General features: G+C 40.6%; 3 protein-coding genes across 4 annotated transcripts in view; 1 reads left to right on the plus strand and 2 right to left on the minus strand.

Moving 5' to 3' along the window:
- Positions 1 to 1,436: 1,436 nt before the first annotated feature.
- Positions 1,437 to 8,835, minus strand: ube2na (ubiquitin-conjugating enzyme E2Na). Its single transcript, XM_080475012.1, has 4 exons — positions 8,712 to 8,835; positions 4,153 to 4,399; positions 3,593 to 3,733; positions 1,437 to 3,065 (listed from the first exon to the last, which is right to left on the minus strand). Exons 1-4 carry the CDS (start codon positions 8,739 to 8,741, stop codon positions 3,028 to 3,030), a joined length of 456 nt encoding a protein of 151 aa, XP_080331138.1. The 5' UTR covers positions 8,742 to 8,835; the 3' UTR covers positions 1,437 to 3,027.
- Positions 8,836 to 9,930: 1,095 nt separating this feature from the next.
- c1qtnf13 (C1q and TNF related 13) lies at positions 9,931 to 13,493 on the plus strand. The gene is made up of 2 exons (XM_080475005.1): positions 9,931 to 10,046; positions 11,900 to 13,493. The coding sequence occupies exons 1-2, from the start codon at positions 9,941 to 9,943 to the stop codon at positions 12,949 to 12,951; spliced, it is 1,158 nt and encodes a 385-aa protein (XP_080331131.1). The 5' UTR covers positions 9,931 to 9,940; the 3' UTR covers positions 12,952 to 13,493.
- A 265-nt stretch (positions 13,494 to 13,758) lies between these two features.
- nr1h4 (nuclear receptor subfamily 1, group H, member 4) overlaps positions 13,759 to 14,476 on the minus strand; it is a 12,466-nt gene continuing 11,748 nt past the window's right edge. For both annotated transcript variants that reach the window (XM_080475001.1, XM_080475002.1), the window contains one exon: positions 13,759 to 14,476. This exon is cut by the window's right edge and continues 450 nt beyond it. The gene's annotated coding sequence lies outside the window, so the exon portion shown is untranslated.

A 14,476-nucleotide genomic window follows, 5' to 3' on the forward strand; every position in this document is an offset into this window, starting at 1 on the left:
GCATCATTGGTAGTGAGCATTGGTTAATCAAGTGCCACTTTGAAATCCTCCTGGTCACTGTCATTTTCTCATAATAAGTTGTTTTCGCATCTGAGAGATTAAAGGTGCATTTAAGCTTAAAGTAGCAAAACACCTTAATGTATGTGTTGATTTTGAAATTTTTTATTTATCTATGAAGAGTTAGTACAAGTATGACTTAAAAAAAAATACCATGTCAACATTGTCTGTGTCAATGTAATAAAAGATCATTAGTTTCAAGTTTAAGAAACAAGAAGAGTAAATTGGCCTCCAAGTCCATGATTTGACTGTTTGCACCTCGATCTTTGGTTATTCAGTGCTGTATTGAATCCCGGTTTGCATTATGATGCTATTTATTAGAAAACATGTGATAACTTTAACATGAATTTGTAGAGAGGTTGGGAATTTTGGTTAGTTGATATTGAGTTGGGCCTGTTTTATCCTGAGGGTTTGCAATCAGATCTGACAACCACAGAAAAACAAAAATGAAATAATTTTGAAATGAGGGAGATACTGAAGTGAAATAGTGCAAACCACAGCAGTTGTGGGTTGAACTTAAATTCCCGTGATTGCTTCTTTCCCCCCATATAGTCCGTAAAAGACACTGTGCTTCCAGTGGAAATGTAGAAAAAGGCCTCATCACTGGAAAGAAGCAGCCTGGTGGCGCTGTTTACCCGCAGCGGTGTGGAGTGGCTGGAACGTGCTGTCCAGCTGGCAACAGGGGTTACAAAGCTCTCTGCTTCCCCCTGCTGGTTTCAACAACACAAGGTGAGGCGTTAAAAAAGGCGTGAAAAATGCTGGAAGCTGATTGGCTGGAGGATTCAAACCCAGGACATTTTAATTCAAAGTAACCAGATCAACTAATATTTAAAACTATTAGTACAAGAAATCTGTGCAATAAATATTTCTACTGAGTTGTAATAGAGTAATTTTTAACCAGCTGAGCTTGTAAGGTATTTACTCTTATGTTATCTTGTCTGTTGAGCCTCCCATTTGCTGCCTATTTATATTACCAAGCTTGTATAGAACTGTGTGAAACTTATTCTGTCCACTGTCCACTGCAACACTGATATTTCTCACTTGCAAATGTTTATCTAATCACTGAATGAGGAATATGTGCAATTTCAATGCCGTGCTGTTTTTACCTAAGCGCCTTTGTGGAAAACTAGTGTAAGGTTCCAAATCCATGTCTTCTATTCTGTCTTTGAGTTTTGTTGCATTCAAAAATAAAGCAATGACTTGTGTTTGTGCTCTATTTGGCAAATCAGGTGAAAGAACTGATCTTTGATGCCAATACTTTTTCTGCTATATCGTTGATGTTTCGACTTGGTGGGGTGGGGGGGGTGGGGGGGGTGGTCTTGTTTTAGCATTTCTCTCTCCCTTCAGGAGTCACACACACAATAAGTCAGTTTATTAATCAACAGAGTTTATTTACAGAACATAAGAGCACATGAGTGAACTGTTGGTAGCATTCCGAGAGCAATAAAACACTTCCCCTAAAGTGAGTACAGACATTTTAGACCAAGAACCAATCACAAGTCAAGAGATGAAGCTCTCGTTTTCCTCATCGTTTGAAGTTTCACCCCTTCAATTATCTCCAACACCCTGTACATCCCTTCAGGGTCCAGTCACATTATAAAATTAATTAACTCAATTGTAACCACGGCTCTGTGACTGAATCCCTCTTTGAGTTGTTAAACCGGTGAGTCTGGCAGAACAAGACCATGACGACATTAAGAGGGGAAGCAAGAGTAGTTAGTATGGCAATAGCATTACAGATTCACATATATATATATATATATATAAAAAAAAAAAAAAAAGACTGGATATGACGGGGAGGCATCGATGAGAGAACTATAAAACACCACAATGTCCACACCGCCATCCACAAGCCCACAGAGTGCACGCTGGTTAAATAGTTCAAAGTGATGCAAGGCTCAGTCTGGCTGTATATTTTCTAACTCCTGGTGTGAGTGAAACAGAAGGAGGGAGACGCTTGTTAATGCACCCTGCTGGGCGATCCAATAAAAACAAACCAAAAATGCAAAAAGACAAGGTGAGTGTGCGCACACACACACACACACACACACACACACACACACACACACACACACACACACACACACACACACACACACACACACACACACACACACACACACACACACACACACACACACACACACACACACACACACACACACACACACACACACACACACACACACACACACACACACACACACACACACACACACACACACACACACACACACACACACACACACACACACACACACACACACACACACACACACACACACACACACACACACACACACACACACACACGGTGAGCTTGCAGGAGTTAGACACTTTTAATAACAAAACAAAAAAAATATCACAGGAAACCAAAGTTAAGAGACATATAATGTATATTATTTTGACCACTTCTAACCAGTGTCTCGTCCACGTCAGCGTTACCAGGAGTACAATAAATATTGTATTTGTACAATAATCTGTTGCTCCATTCAATGTACAATCAACAATGTATGATAATGTGTCCACTTTATGAGTGTGGCTGTAATCAGCCCGTCAGCCTGCCTGGGAAGCCTGAAGGCATCGGTTCCTGGCAACGCTGATCCCCACCAAAACCACTGCATTGTTTCCCTTTAACAATTTCAGACCCCCCCACCCCCCACCCCCCACCCCCCATTGGATGAAGAAAGCCAGGTGAGTCAATCTAAAACCTCATCCCATGCATTTCAATAGTGAGTTAGAACAAAGACAAATCGTTTCATCACTAGAGTGCATTTAAATCACCAAATGTCAGCATATGTTAACATATAAATATATCTAAATAGATACATGTATATATACATACATGATAAAAGATAAAGACTGTGTCCTTTAAATGCAAATGAAGCAGGAAGAAGAAGGTCTGTTGGCAGCACGCGAGTTGTGTTCATACACTTGACATCCACTCGTGTTTCCACTCAGTGAGCTGCATCACTTTTCCTTCGCATAAAGCCTGGTCCATTTCCTGGCTGCAGAGGGAAGACAAAGACCAGATATGGATTCAGACAGAAACTTTCAAACGGTCCAATTCCCACTTTTCCATGTCTCTCGGCTCAAACACACTTGACTCAGATGAGCTTTCATCAAGATTCATTTGCCATGTATGTAAAACATATAGAACTCCCAAAAATGTTGGGACATTTAGAAGAAGAAGAGCAAGAGCATATTTTATCCCCCCCCCAGAAACGGTCAGCCGAATCAATGACAACAGCGATGGAAAGCTTTTTGTGTTCGTCGGCACAGAACTAGCAGAGGGGGAGAAAAAGATAAAGATTAAGAGTAAATCAGCGCCATGGACAGTAATCTTTGCACCTTGCCTCTTAAAGAGGCAGGCGCACAGAATTTAAAGGATGTGATGATTTGGGATTCTCACCGACCCATATATTCACGCACAACAGGACACAGTCAGCACATCAGACGTTTGGAGTAAAACATCTGACCATTTCAGACATGTTTTCACGCCGCTGTTGAACGACCAGCAGTTAACTGCCCTCACCTGTTTCTATAGCTTCAGCTTCGTTGTTCTTCCACTGCTCTGCGACATCATTTGCTAGCGGGTCGTCGGGGTTCGGTGCACTTAGTAAGGCCTGGATTGATAGCAGCACTGTGCGAATCTGCAGAGCTGGTGACCATTTATCTGAGGGGGAAGAAACACCAGTGGAAAATAAGAGGGACAGCAGAGAAGGAGTGAAGAAACGCATTGTGAACCTTATTCAACACTATTTTCAGCAGTAAGAGGGCCGTGAAGACATCTAGTTGCACGAAGCTCCAGTTAAGAGTCATTAATGTAACGTGAGACACGTTCGATCTTTTGAGCAAGGTGAAATTGTTAAATCCCTCCGCGTCATTCACTGGCTGGGACACAATACATGCAGGAATTCCTACAGTAACAAGACCAACAGAACAACATGCAAAGAGGCCATAATACACTGTCAGTCGGCTGTTGTTTTAAGTTATCTGGCAGAAGAAAGCGGGACTTTAAAAGCAAAACAAACACCGGGTGATAAAACACACAATCATCTCGCCCAAGACCGACGCCACAGAGCGCTGGATTACCTTTCAAAATGTCTAGACATATTCTTCCCAGCTTGTCCACGTTGGGATGGTATATTTTGGTCATGAAACGTACTTTAGGGGCCGCCATGGGGTATTCCTCTGGTAAAAAGAGCTCGAGTTTAAATGTGCCCCCCTCAAACGGCGAGTCCTGAGGCCCAGCAATGACCACATGAAAGTAGCGAGCGTTGGCTTCATCTGGCTCTGCCCTGATGCCTGGAACCGGCTCGAGAGACAAGCGCTGGGTTTCCTGGTTTAAAAAAAAAAAAAAAAAGCAGACATCAAGAAATGACATGTTCATGTGTTTTACTTGACAGGTCACTAATGTTCTCACAGAATCTGAGAGAGTTAATAAACTTAAAAAAATACTCCGGATACAATCTTTCACAGCAAAGCAGTGAATTACAGGAGAACTCCAGCAACCGTTCTGCAGTCCTGTCTTCCTCTTTTTGTCAGATAGACATGAGTCATCGCTTTCAATCCCTTACAACACATCATACAGGAGCCATTTTGATATACGAGGTCAAGAAAAAGCCCTTTGGAATATTCTAGAGCTCTGAATTAATTGGTCATGAAATATGATCTAATCTACAGGAGTGGACCAAGAAGATATTTTCAATAAAAATAAGCGACCATTGTTTTGTTTTGTTTTTTTTACTGGTAGATTCAGTTTCTAGACAAATAAAGTTGAAATCTAGGACATTCCATATTATTCACGTACTTTTTCTTCACTACTGTCAACTTAAGACAGATGTGCGGTTTATAATAATGACTTTAAATATTGTGAAATTAACTTCATGAATGTAATGAGAATTGTCCTGTTTGTTATCGTCATGCGGCGGCATCATAACTGCTCAAACATCAAGGGTCAACCTGAATCCATCATGGCGCTGCAACAGCTGACACATCTGAGCTGCCAGTACACAGGCTGGATCGTATTAATATTAATACCAATACAAAAAGGAAGTCGCCTGTTTTCTGCTTGGCCTTTGTCTTTAAAGGAGGGTGGGGTGCTTTTTACTGCAGTATGGCTCATTGTGTCTTAAGGCTGTGTGCAGCGTGTCATTGTCTTTTAGAGGTGACACTGACTCAGCCGCCACACCTCGGGAGGTCAGTACTTCCATTAGTGCCACTGCAGCAAAGTTACACCCAGCTCAGAGTGAGAGCTGAAACATGCCTCCACTGTCTGAGAGACGCACCTCAGTGGCGTGTTCAGCAGGCGAAACACTTTATTTTTGTTTTACCCCGCTAACAAGAGTGACGTTATCATTTTTTACTATTCCTACAACATAAAATCATTTTAGCACATATAAATGTTAAATGTCATTGTGGCCACCTGGAACATACCCAACCGTGGCTACAAATACACACCGACACACACACCACTCCTGCCTCTGACACTCTATTCCTCCATGGAGCTGGGAGTGAGATTCCTGAAATGTTTCAGATAACCCGCAGACAAAACCATGCAGTGAAAACACAGACAGGAGAGGGCCTCCTCGTCCCAGTCACACGCTCCGAGAGCTCAAGGGCTTGGCTCAGTCAGTACTGTTCCCAGCTTTCCCACCACCTGCTTTCTCAGACACCTGTTACAGTTTCTACCCCCCCCCCCCTGAAAACACAGCATTTAGTGATCATTTCTACATTCAATACAAGTTAAATAGGAAAAACAGAAAAGAATAACCAAGTCACTTGGATTTAACGGATCAACCAAGGGTTTTTTTTTGTCTTTTTAAAGGTATTTTAAAACTAATTTCAATAAATCTATTACTTTTGTTCTTACTTAAAAATACTTTCACTACTAACCACATTACTACTATAAAAATCAACATTTGGCAATTACACCAGTTTAAACAGGAGATTGTAATAAGCCAAAACGCAGTATCCTCTCAATGGTTTGGATTAGAAACAAAAACATACAGACGTCTGTTCTTTGAAGAAAAAGGCAAAATGAGACACACAGCAGAATCCAATGCTTCAGGTGAGGTAAGGACGTTTGATACCGATTGCATCGTTTGGTTATACCTCAAACAAAACAGTTCTGCAACTTCCACCTAATGAGAGACAACACAGAGTCCTCCTGTGGTAGGATTAACATATTAGACCTTTCATCATTAAATATGATGAAAATATGAAAAATATACTTTATATAGGCATTGTTTTCTATGTAGGCAAAAGTAGGAGCGATTGAAATAAAACATTTTGAAATGACAACCTTAATCTGTAAACAAAACACAATTTCTATCATTTGTGTCAGTCCTGGTACCTCACCATCCATGTTCTACACTACTCACTAGGCTCCGTGGTGAAATTTCAGGAAGAAGCTAAAATGGCCAATAACCTTTTACAGGTGATTTTAATGTGACCTTCTCCAAACTTAGGAATGCACATGTGCAACTGCTTAATGTTTCAGTACATTTGGCAGAACTTGCAGTTTTCTAACAAGAAACTTGGCAAAATTTACAACAGGTTTTTGATCCATGAATCCACCAATAAATGTCCTGGTTCAGTTTGAATTGGTATTTAAACAGTCCTCCTCATCGTGCTGTTCACGTTTTGACATCATGAGACCAAGACGACATCTAACAATCGATCAACTGCACCTCGCCGTTAAAAGCCTTCAACCAGGATGTTCTCAGGCCGAAGAGGCCACTGAGCTTAGCATGTCACAGAGGGGCATCAGCAGGTTGAACAGAGAGACTGAAAGGTCATTGAAAGGCAGAGAAGTGGACGTTCTTTTGGCCAGATCCATGCAAGAATTCCTGACCACACAACCAGGCACATGCGTCGTCATCTCGATGGATCCGGGAGCATCGACATTAGACGAGAGGCCAGATAGCCTCAGTGCTGTTCTCTCAGCATGAGATGTTGTCAAGCTATAATGATGCTCAATGTGACATGACAAGACATTCAGAAGTTAACATTTGGTTAGACAACATTGTTGTTGGCTTTTGTTTCAACAAATTGTATGAGATGAGGATATCACCTTTGCACGCTTCAAGTTAAATGCTTTACTTTCACGATAAAGAGTTCATGCAACAGGGAAAAATGTAAGTTTTCAAGAAATTTGACCTAAAAGACAAGAATTTCAATATTTATGTGAGGAGGATGTCCATCTGAACCCATACGTTTCAAGCTTAAGTAGACTACTTATAGTATGTCCAGTAAAATCGTTTTGATGTTTTATATGTAATTTCAAGGGAGAACCAAATATGCGACTTGAATACAGAATCAAAAATAAAACTACTTCGGCCTTTTTACTGAAGTAATTTCAATACACAGTTAGAATCTGTGGTCCTTTCACTGAGAAAAAAGTACATTAGACTGACATGGGTCATAATGCCTCAGAAGTTACCCTTATCTTGTACAGCGAAGATTTGAACTTCATGTACACGATGTATATTTGCGCCCTTTTTCAGAAAGTTTCAAAGCACTTTACACCATTCGTCCCATTCAGATGCCATGTGATGGACTCATCCTCAACTGGAAACAAGCCACAACCACCTGTTTGGGGCGATAGCATCCACAAGGGTTCAGGAGGTTCAGATATTTCTTCCAAAAAAATCTGACAGCAGTGATTCACAAAGCAAATTTCACATATGCTGGATATGCACGCCTGTATAATTTGAAGAAAATACAACTTGTGTCGTGTTTATTTCTCCTCCACATATGGTATAAAGTTAATCAGTTTCTCAGACCTGAGGAATGATATAGGATGTAGGATGCAGGGATGTTAATGGGGTGATAGAATAGTTGTATTGCTGCCAATAAGCTCAACACTTGGTTGACTTAAAACCTCTCTGATGATCTTTGTTTTATGACCAAACTGTTGTACTGGTTAAAATCTACCAGGGGACCAAATGAAGTTACTGCAGAGAGAGTGTACGTGTATATATTAATGAAACTGATCTGGTGAGATTTTGAGCAGCAAAGACACAAATCAAATCGTAAGATTCAAAATAGTTTCATTGTGAAAGCACAATATTAATTTTCCCAAAGACAAGCTATGAACGCCACAACCCGAGGTTCTATAGAACACCACCACGTCCTGCAATCCCAAGGCAACTTTTAATTTGCGTCAAAAAAAAAAAAAATCAGCCAGTTATAAAAGTTGATCCTGGCACCTTGTTCCGACCCTAAGAAGCAGCACTTCATAAATGTGAACTACGTTTTTAATAAAGGTGTCAGTATGAGGTGGGACGTTTCCGTCCAAATGAAAAAAGCTAACAAAATAGCCGCAGTTAGCTCGGTTAGCTCGCCATCATTTCATCACAACAGGCAACTTAGAAACACGGATGAGCCTCAACATTATATTCGAGTGATATCACCCGACACACCCCGCATTAAAGCGACACTTTCACGGAGCGTTGGTGTATTTTAATAGCGCACTGCGTCGGTATTTGTGGGGATGACGCGGAAGTTTCTACAGCAAACTAACGTTAGCCCGCCGGATGCTAACGCTAGCACACGTCGCTGTGCAGCGGTGAGCTCCACGCCGTCGATATCACGTTTCAGCCGCGGCCGAGGAGCCTCGGAGCGGCTGGTCAGCGGAGAATCATTACCTTGGTGATCCTGCGAGGCAGCGCACACATCGTGACTTAAATGCAGGCTTTCGGCCGGGAGTCGTGCCTTCTCTCTGTAGCTGGCACTGACAGCAAACACACAATCGTCTTCCGGGTTGTGTGCGTCACGAGAGCGGCTCACCTGATAAATCACAGATATCAACCTGAGCAGGTATCGTGAGGAAATATAATCATCACGCACGTATCATCCCAATAACATATATCATAACTCGTGTCTCATCACTCAGGGTTAGTCCTGCACTTTTACCATCTCGTGATTTTATAGCCTGCCAATTATAACTGGAATATTCTATTTATTCAGAGAGGAAAATTGTAAGGAAGCACCATGCAAGAATAGAACGAATAATGAATCACTAATTATTGGAGTAAAATAAAGATTGATGGGCCTACAAACATAGCTATTGAAATACAAATGTACCCTACAAACGACGCAAATGCATATTCAATATAAGTGTCTGAAAGCTGAATTAAACAGTACGATAACAAATCTCAAATACTGTAAATCTGATTTGAATCATTCTTCAAGAAAAATACCAGACATTTTTGTTATTGCAAAACAACTTGCTCCCTTTTAACTTTACTGAAGGGTGCTTGATGGTGCAGTGGTTAGTGCCTGCTGTGTTGAGTTTGCATGTTCTCCCTGTGTGTATTTTCTCTATCTTCACCATTTGTGATACTCAATATCACCTATAGTCTCAATAACCTCTAGGCTGTGGAACTAATTCAGCTTGGCTCATCGTTAAATTTGGACATTTAACCTTGGAGTATTGATTTGTTTCAAGAGACTCACAGTTGATTGACAAATGGGTATTGTATCTGACACAAACTGAAATAGGGATGAAATAATGCCTACACCTGTCTACTTCTACTGTGATGCAAAGTTGATCGTTTAAGTACCAATTGTGACTTTATTCAAACTGATGACTTCTGTGAAATTGTTGCCTAATTCTGAAAGAAGTCGTCTTTTCATTTATATGGCAGCACAGGTGGGGTTTTTTCTGAACTTGCCAATTGTTAGTGTCCCACATTTTCTCGACTTTTTTTCAGTCTAAACAATGAACCCTATCGACGTAACACGTCTGAGAGCCAATAAGGCCGCATGCTGCAGCTGTATTTTCACAGTTCTGTGGACTGTAGACTGAAGAGGAGCTCCTCCTCCCCACAGATCTGTAAGGACAAAAGCTTCAACCCTCTGGATATCACACTGAATGTTATTGTCACATCAACAGTCCTGCAAACTCTTAGGAACTTTATTTGAATTTTTGACTGGAAACAAGACCAGCATGAGATTTCTGCCCCACCGAAGCTCAACAGGTGGGTTTGATATCTTTGTAACAGCTTGAATTTTGTTCGTTTTGGCAACTGCAATCAGCAATTCAGTAAAAAAAAAGAAGAAGAAATGTATGTATGTATTTTTCTTCATTTTGGGATTACTTTATTCACAGTCAGGAATTTTTTAATGTACTGTTTTATCAGAGATTGGTAAATTTGTAGCATAATCTTATAGTATACTGCATGCATACATTATTTTTGCATGGACATTAACATTACCACTCTGTCTTTTGTCAAACTTATTGAAATAAAAATTTTGGGGAAAACATTAATCTGGGCTATCTGACTATAAAGTTCTTTACCTCTGCTTTTCCAGAGTAGCTTAAGGTTAAATATTAATCATTAGTGTTCTATGAAATATTGATAGTATTATGCCTATAAAACATGTTTAAATCATAAGCCTGTAATTGCTCTCATCTTTTACCTTTACAGGTGCAAATTTCCCACTAATTTAGCTGAACTCACCGAAGTTCTTCAGACAAATCTGACACATTTGAAGTTTACAATTACCCATTTTATACATACATAATATTTTGATAATTATATTACATATGATTTTTGCTGTTGTTGATATTGAGAGTTTAACCTATTAATCCCTTGATGTGTATTTACTTGCTTGTCAGAGGCATTCTAACTTAATACAGTCAATGAAGTAGCACCAGATTTTGTCAATACGATGACAAACAGAGACACAGACCTAAAATAAAACACATTATTTCCACAAAGGAAGAAAGTGGCACATTATCTGATCCAGACACAACGATGTTCTGTTTGAATATGCCGTGCAGTGTTGAAATAATATCCTATAGCTTATATATCCTGTAAAATATCTCAAACCCACTCTTTTAAATGAAAATCACCAATGTGAAAAAATTGTCAACTCTTGAAAGTCCCAACTAATTTTTACTTTGTAGTATTGTCTTTCAGCAATCTGTCCTGCCCAACCTCACCGAGCCTCTGAAATTTCCCATTGTTCAACACACACAGGAACAGATGAACCAGCACCTAATGCACAGCCTCTTCTCTCAGCGCACAGGGAGAACAGACAATATCAGCCAAATTACAGGGGCGGCTGAACAAACTGAGTGCTTTGTTTAAGTCAACAGAATCCAGCCAGACTTCCTTATCAACTCATACCAGATAGATTAATAAATAAACTCAGTCCGATACTTAAAACTCACATTAACGGAAGACAATGTACTTTTAAAAGCTCACACGAGCTCCCAGTTCTTTTTGCCGTCACGTATCTGGTGTCAGATCTGTGTTCGGAACAACTCAAAGAAGTGTATCTTAATTAAACTAATGTATTTCGGTAGATTAATGAGATAATATTACAATTTACAAGTAAAGTAAAAGGGAACTTGTAAATAGCTCTTCTTTCTGCCACAGTAGTTCATGAATGTGATTTTTCAAAATCTGATGCAAGTTCAGCTGGCTGACCATTGCTGACAGCTCAGCTAATGTGTCACAGTAACGATACAAGAATATATGCTATGCACACACGATTAAGACAATCCAGAGATACTGTTAAGGGTAACATAACTCCTACTTGTTGAAGTAACAGACTACCTTTTAGTTCCAAAGGTTCCCCTTTGGGCCTCATTCGCCATGCAAAGCTGATGAGTATCACAGCGAAACTGATTAAGCAAATTATGTGGAAATTTGTGAGTTTCCCAAGTGCAGACAGGTTAAATTTCAGGTGGATTATGTTCAATCTGATGACCTCCTTCGTTCAACCTGTTTGGGATATCTCACATATATGCTTTTTCCACTGCTGTTACTGTTATCTACAAATAACATTTCAATGATGTCCCCCCCCCTCCCTCATGTTTCAGCTCAGTGGAGCACACAGTACTACCTGACATGTTTCTTCATTATGCTCACCTCCTCTGGACCAGTGTCGGCTCTTTATGCCCCTCCAGTGACCACGGGCCTTCGCTCTGCCTTCTCCGCCACACAAACCAACAGTGTGGTGGGAGGCAAGCAGAAAGCAGTGACTTTCAACAAGCTCATGGTCAACATCGGAGGGGATTTCAATCCAGACAGTGGGCACTTCCGCTGCCGGATCCCCGGGGCGTACTATTTTTCATTCTCCGTGGGGAAATTTCCCAAAAAAATGCTGTCTGTCATCCTGGTGAAGAATGGGGAGGAGGTGCAGGCCATGGCGTATGATGACTACCGTAAGAAAGGAAGAAAGGTTCAGAGCCAGAGTATCATGATCAGTCTGAAGGAAATGGATACTGTGTGGCTACTCTTACAGCAGAACCCCCAGTATGCTTTATACAGCAACGCTGGCCCTTACATCACCTTCTCTGGCTACCTCGTCTATCCTGAAATTCCCACAGGCCGCATCAGCAACCACCTGTCCACGCCGGCCGTGTCCTACCCAAACTGCCCACCTCAGGCCGACACTTTGGCCCAAGATCAGCCCCGCTCAGCCTTCTCGGTGGCTCGGACGTCTGTCCACATGGGTCAAAGCAACAGGCAACAAGACAAGCTGCCTCTGACCTTTGATGTGGAATACGTCAACATCGGGGGCCACTTCAACAAGACCTCAGGCCTGTTCACCTGCCACTTCCCTGGGACATACTTCTTTGCTTTCACAGTGGGGAAACACCCGCGCAAGGCTGTCTCCGTGAAGCTCATGACCGGGAAAGGCGAGGTGCAGGCGATGGTCTTCGACGAGGACACTTCAAAGAGACGAGAGATGCAGAGTCAGAGCTTGTTGCTGTCCCTCCGCAGAGGCGACAAAGTGTGGCTGTACAGCCAGCAGGACGAGCGCTATGCAGTTTACAGCAACCAGGGCAGGTACACCACATTCTCCGGCTTCCTGGTGTATCCTGACGTAGAAACACCTCAGACCGACCAGGACAGAACTCAACTATAAATGTCATACCCAATCATGAAGTCTTTAGAAAAACACCTCGCCTTATCGTGAACCTTTGTCTATGTTTATGTGGAATGATAAGAAATAACTGCAAGTCTGGGCTCACTCAGTGAAGTGGAAGTATTTTTTAAAGTGATTACAAAGGTGCGGAGTTACTCCAGAAGATGGCGATATGACACAGTTAAAAAGAACATGGAGCAGATAAAGTGGTTACTATTTTTTTATACGTTTAAAAGTGCAATTCGCGGCAAGATATCCCAAAAGGAAATATGTCCTCTTATGTTGTTGAACTAAAAAATAAATAAAAATTGACCCTCCTTGCATAGTTTTCTATCAAGTTTTGTTTTGTTGAAAGCATTTAGTTGTATTTCACAAAGAACTATATATATGGTGTAAAGTTAATTCAACTGGACTTACTTAAGCAATACGTCTTGTCTGCTATAACAATATGTCTTGGTATGCTTTGCATGAAACCTTTATATTCTGAATAGATCTGTTACCTGTGTATTTTTGGAAACAAATAAACTTGTTAATTATTTTGATGAATCAAGTTCTTATTTACTCGCTCTGTCAAATGTTGCACAAAGTGGAGGAAGAAACCCATTGAGTCACAATGTGATAAATGAGGCTTATCACTACATTTCTTCTCAGAACATGCAAGTAAATCATTTACTACACCAGGTGGTGCTGAAGCTCTAAACTGAGGTTTCATGGTGCCCCCCTCCATCACAGCTGATAGCAACAGTATTATGATGAAGATGAGGATTGTAATTCAAGATGGAAAGTAAGAAGCTGGAACAATACAAAAAAAAAAAAGGTCAACACCAGTGTTTATATTTTATTGGAGAAAATTGATTAAGCCATGCATAAACACTGTTATGGTCCTCTGATTATGAGGGGCTTTTGAGAAGTAATGATATGCATAAATAACGCGCTATAAAGTCATTGATGAGGTTGGCTAAATGTCTGCTAAATATCATACATAAATAGTTTGCATTAGGTTGAGGTTTCTAAACTATTTCTGTTCAGATCATTGAAATGCATTTAAAAATAGATCTTTAAAGCCGAGGATCTTAATATTTCATATCTACAAGATGTTTTACCTCTGTGATTTACTCCTTGTTCTAAAAGGTGTGAAAAAAATTGTTCCACATCTACCTTTATTTGGAAAAGGAAACGTTGTGTTGTGTATAGTATTTTAAAGGTGGTAACCCACAGAGACTACGCTGTACCAAACATATGAATAAATCTAAACTTGAACTCTATCTAATTCAAATTAAAATGCACGTTTTGTGAACACCGTATCACCTTTGGATGAGCTACAGTGTTTGTACTTATGCGATCAATCAATAAATTCCATATGAAGTATAGGCAGTCTTTAAAAAAAAAAAACATTTACCAAAGCCCAACCTTTGAACAGGTTCCTCTGTGCTGAGAACTCACAACACCACACTGAGTTGGCTGAATCACACGTACTGTATGTGTGATGGTGGTGTGGTCCATAAAGAAAACGCCACATGCATAA

The sequence above is a fragment of the Lipophrys pholis genome (assembly GCF_963383615.2).
Source record: "Lipophrys pholis genome assembly, chromosome: 11".
In the NCBI taxonomy this organism is placed as follows: Eukaryota; Metazoa; Chordata; class Actinopteri; order Blenniiformes; family Blenniidae; genus Lipophrys; species Lipophrys pholis.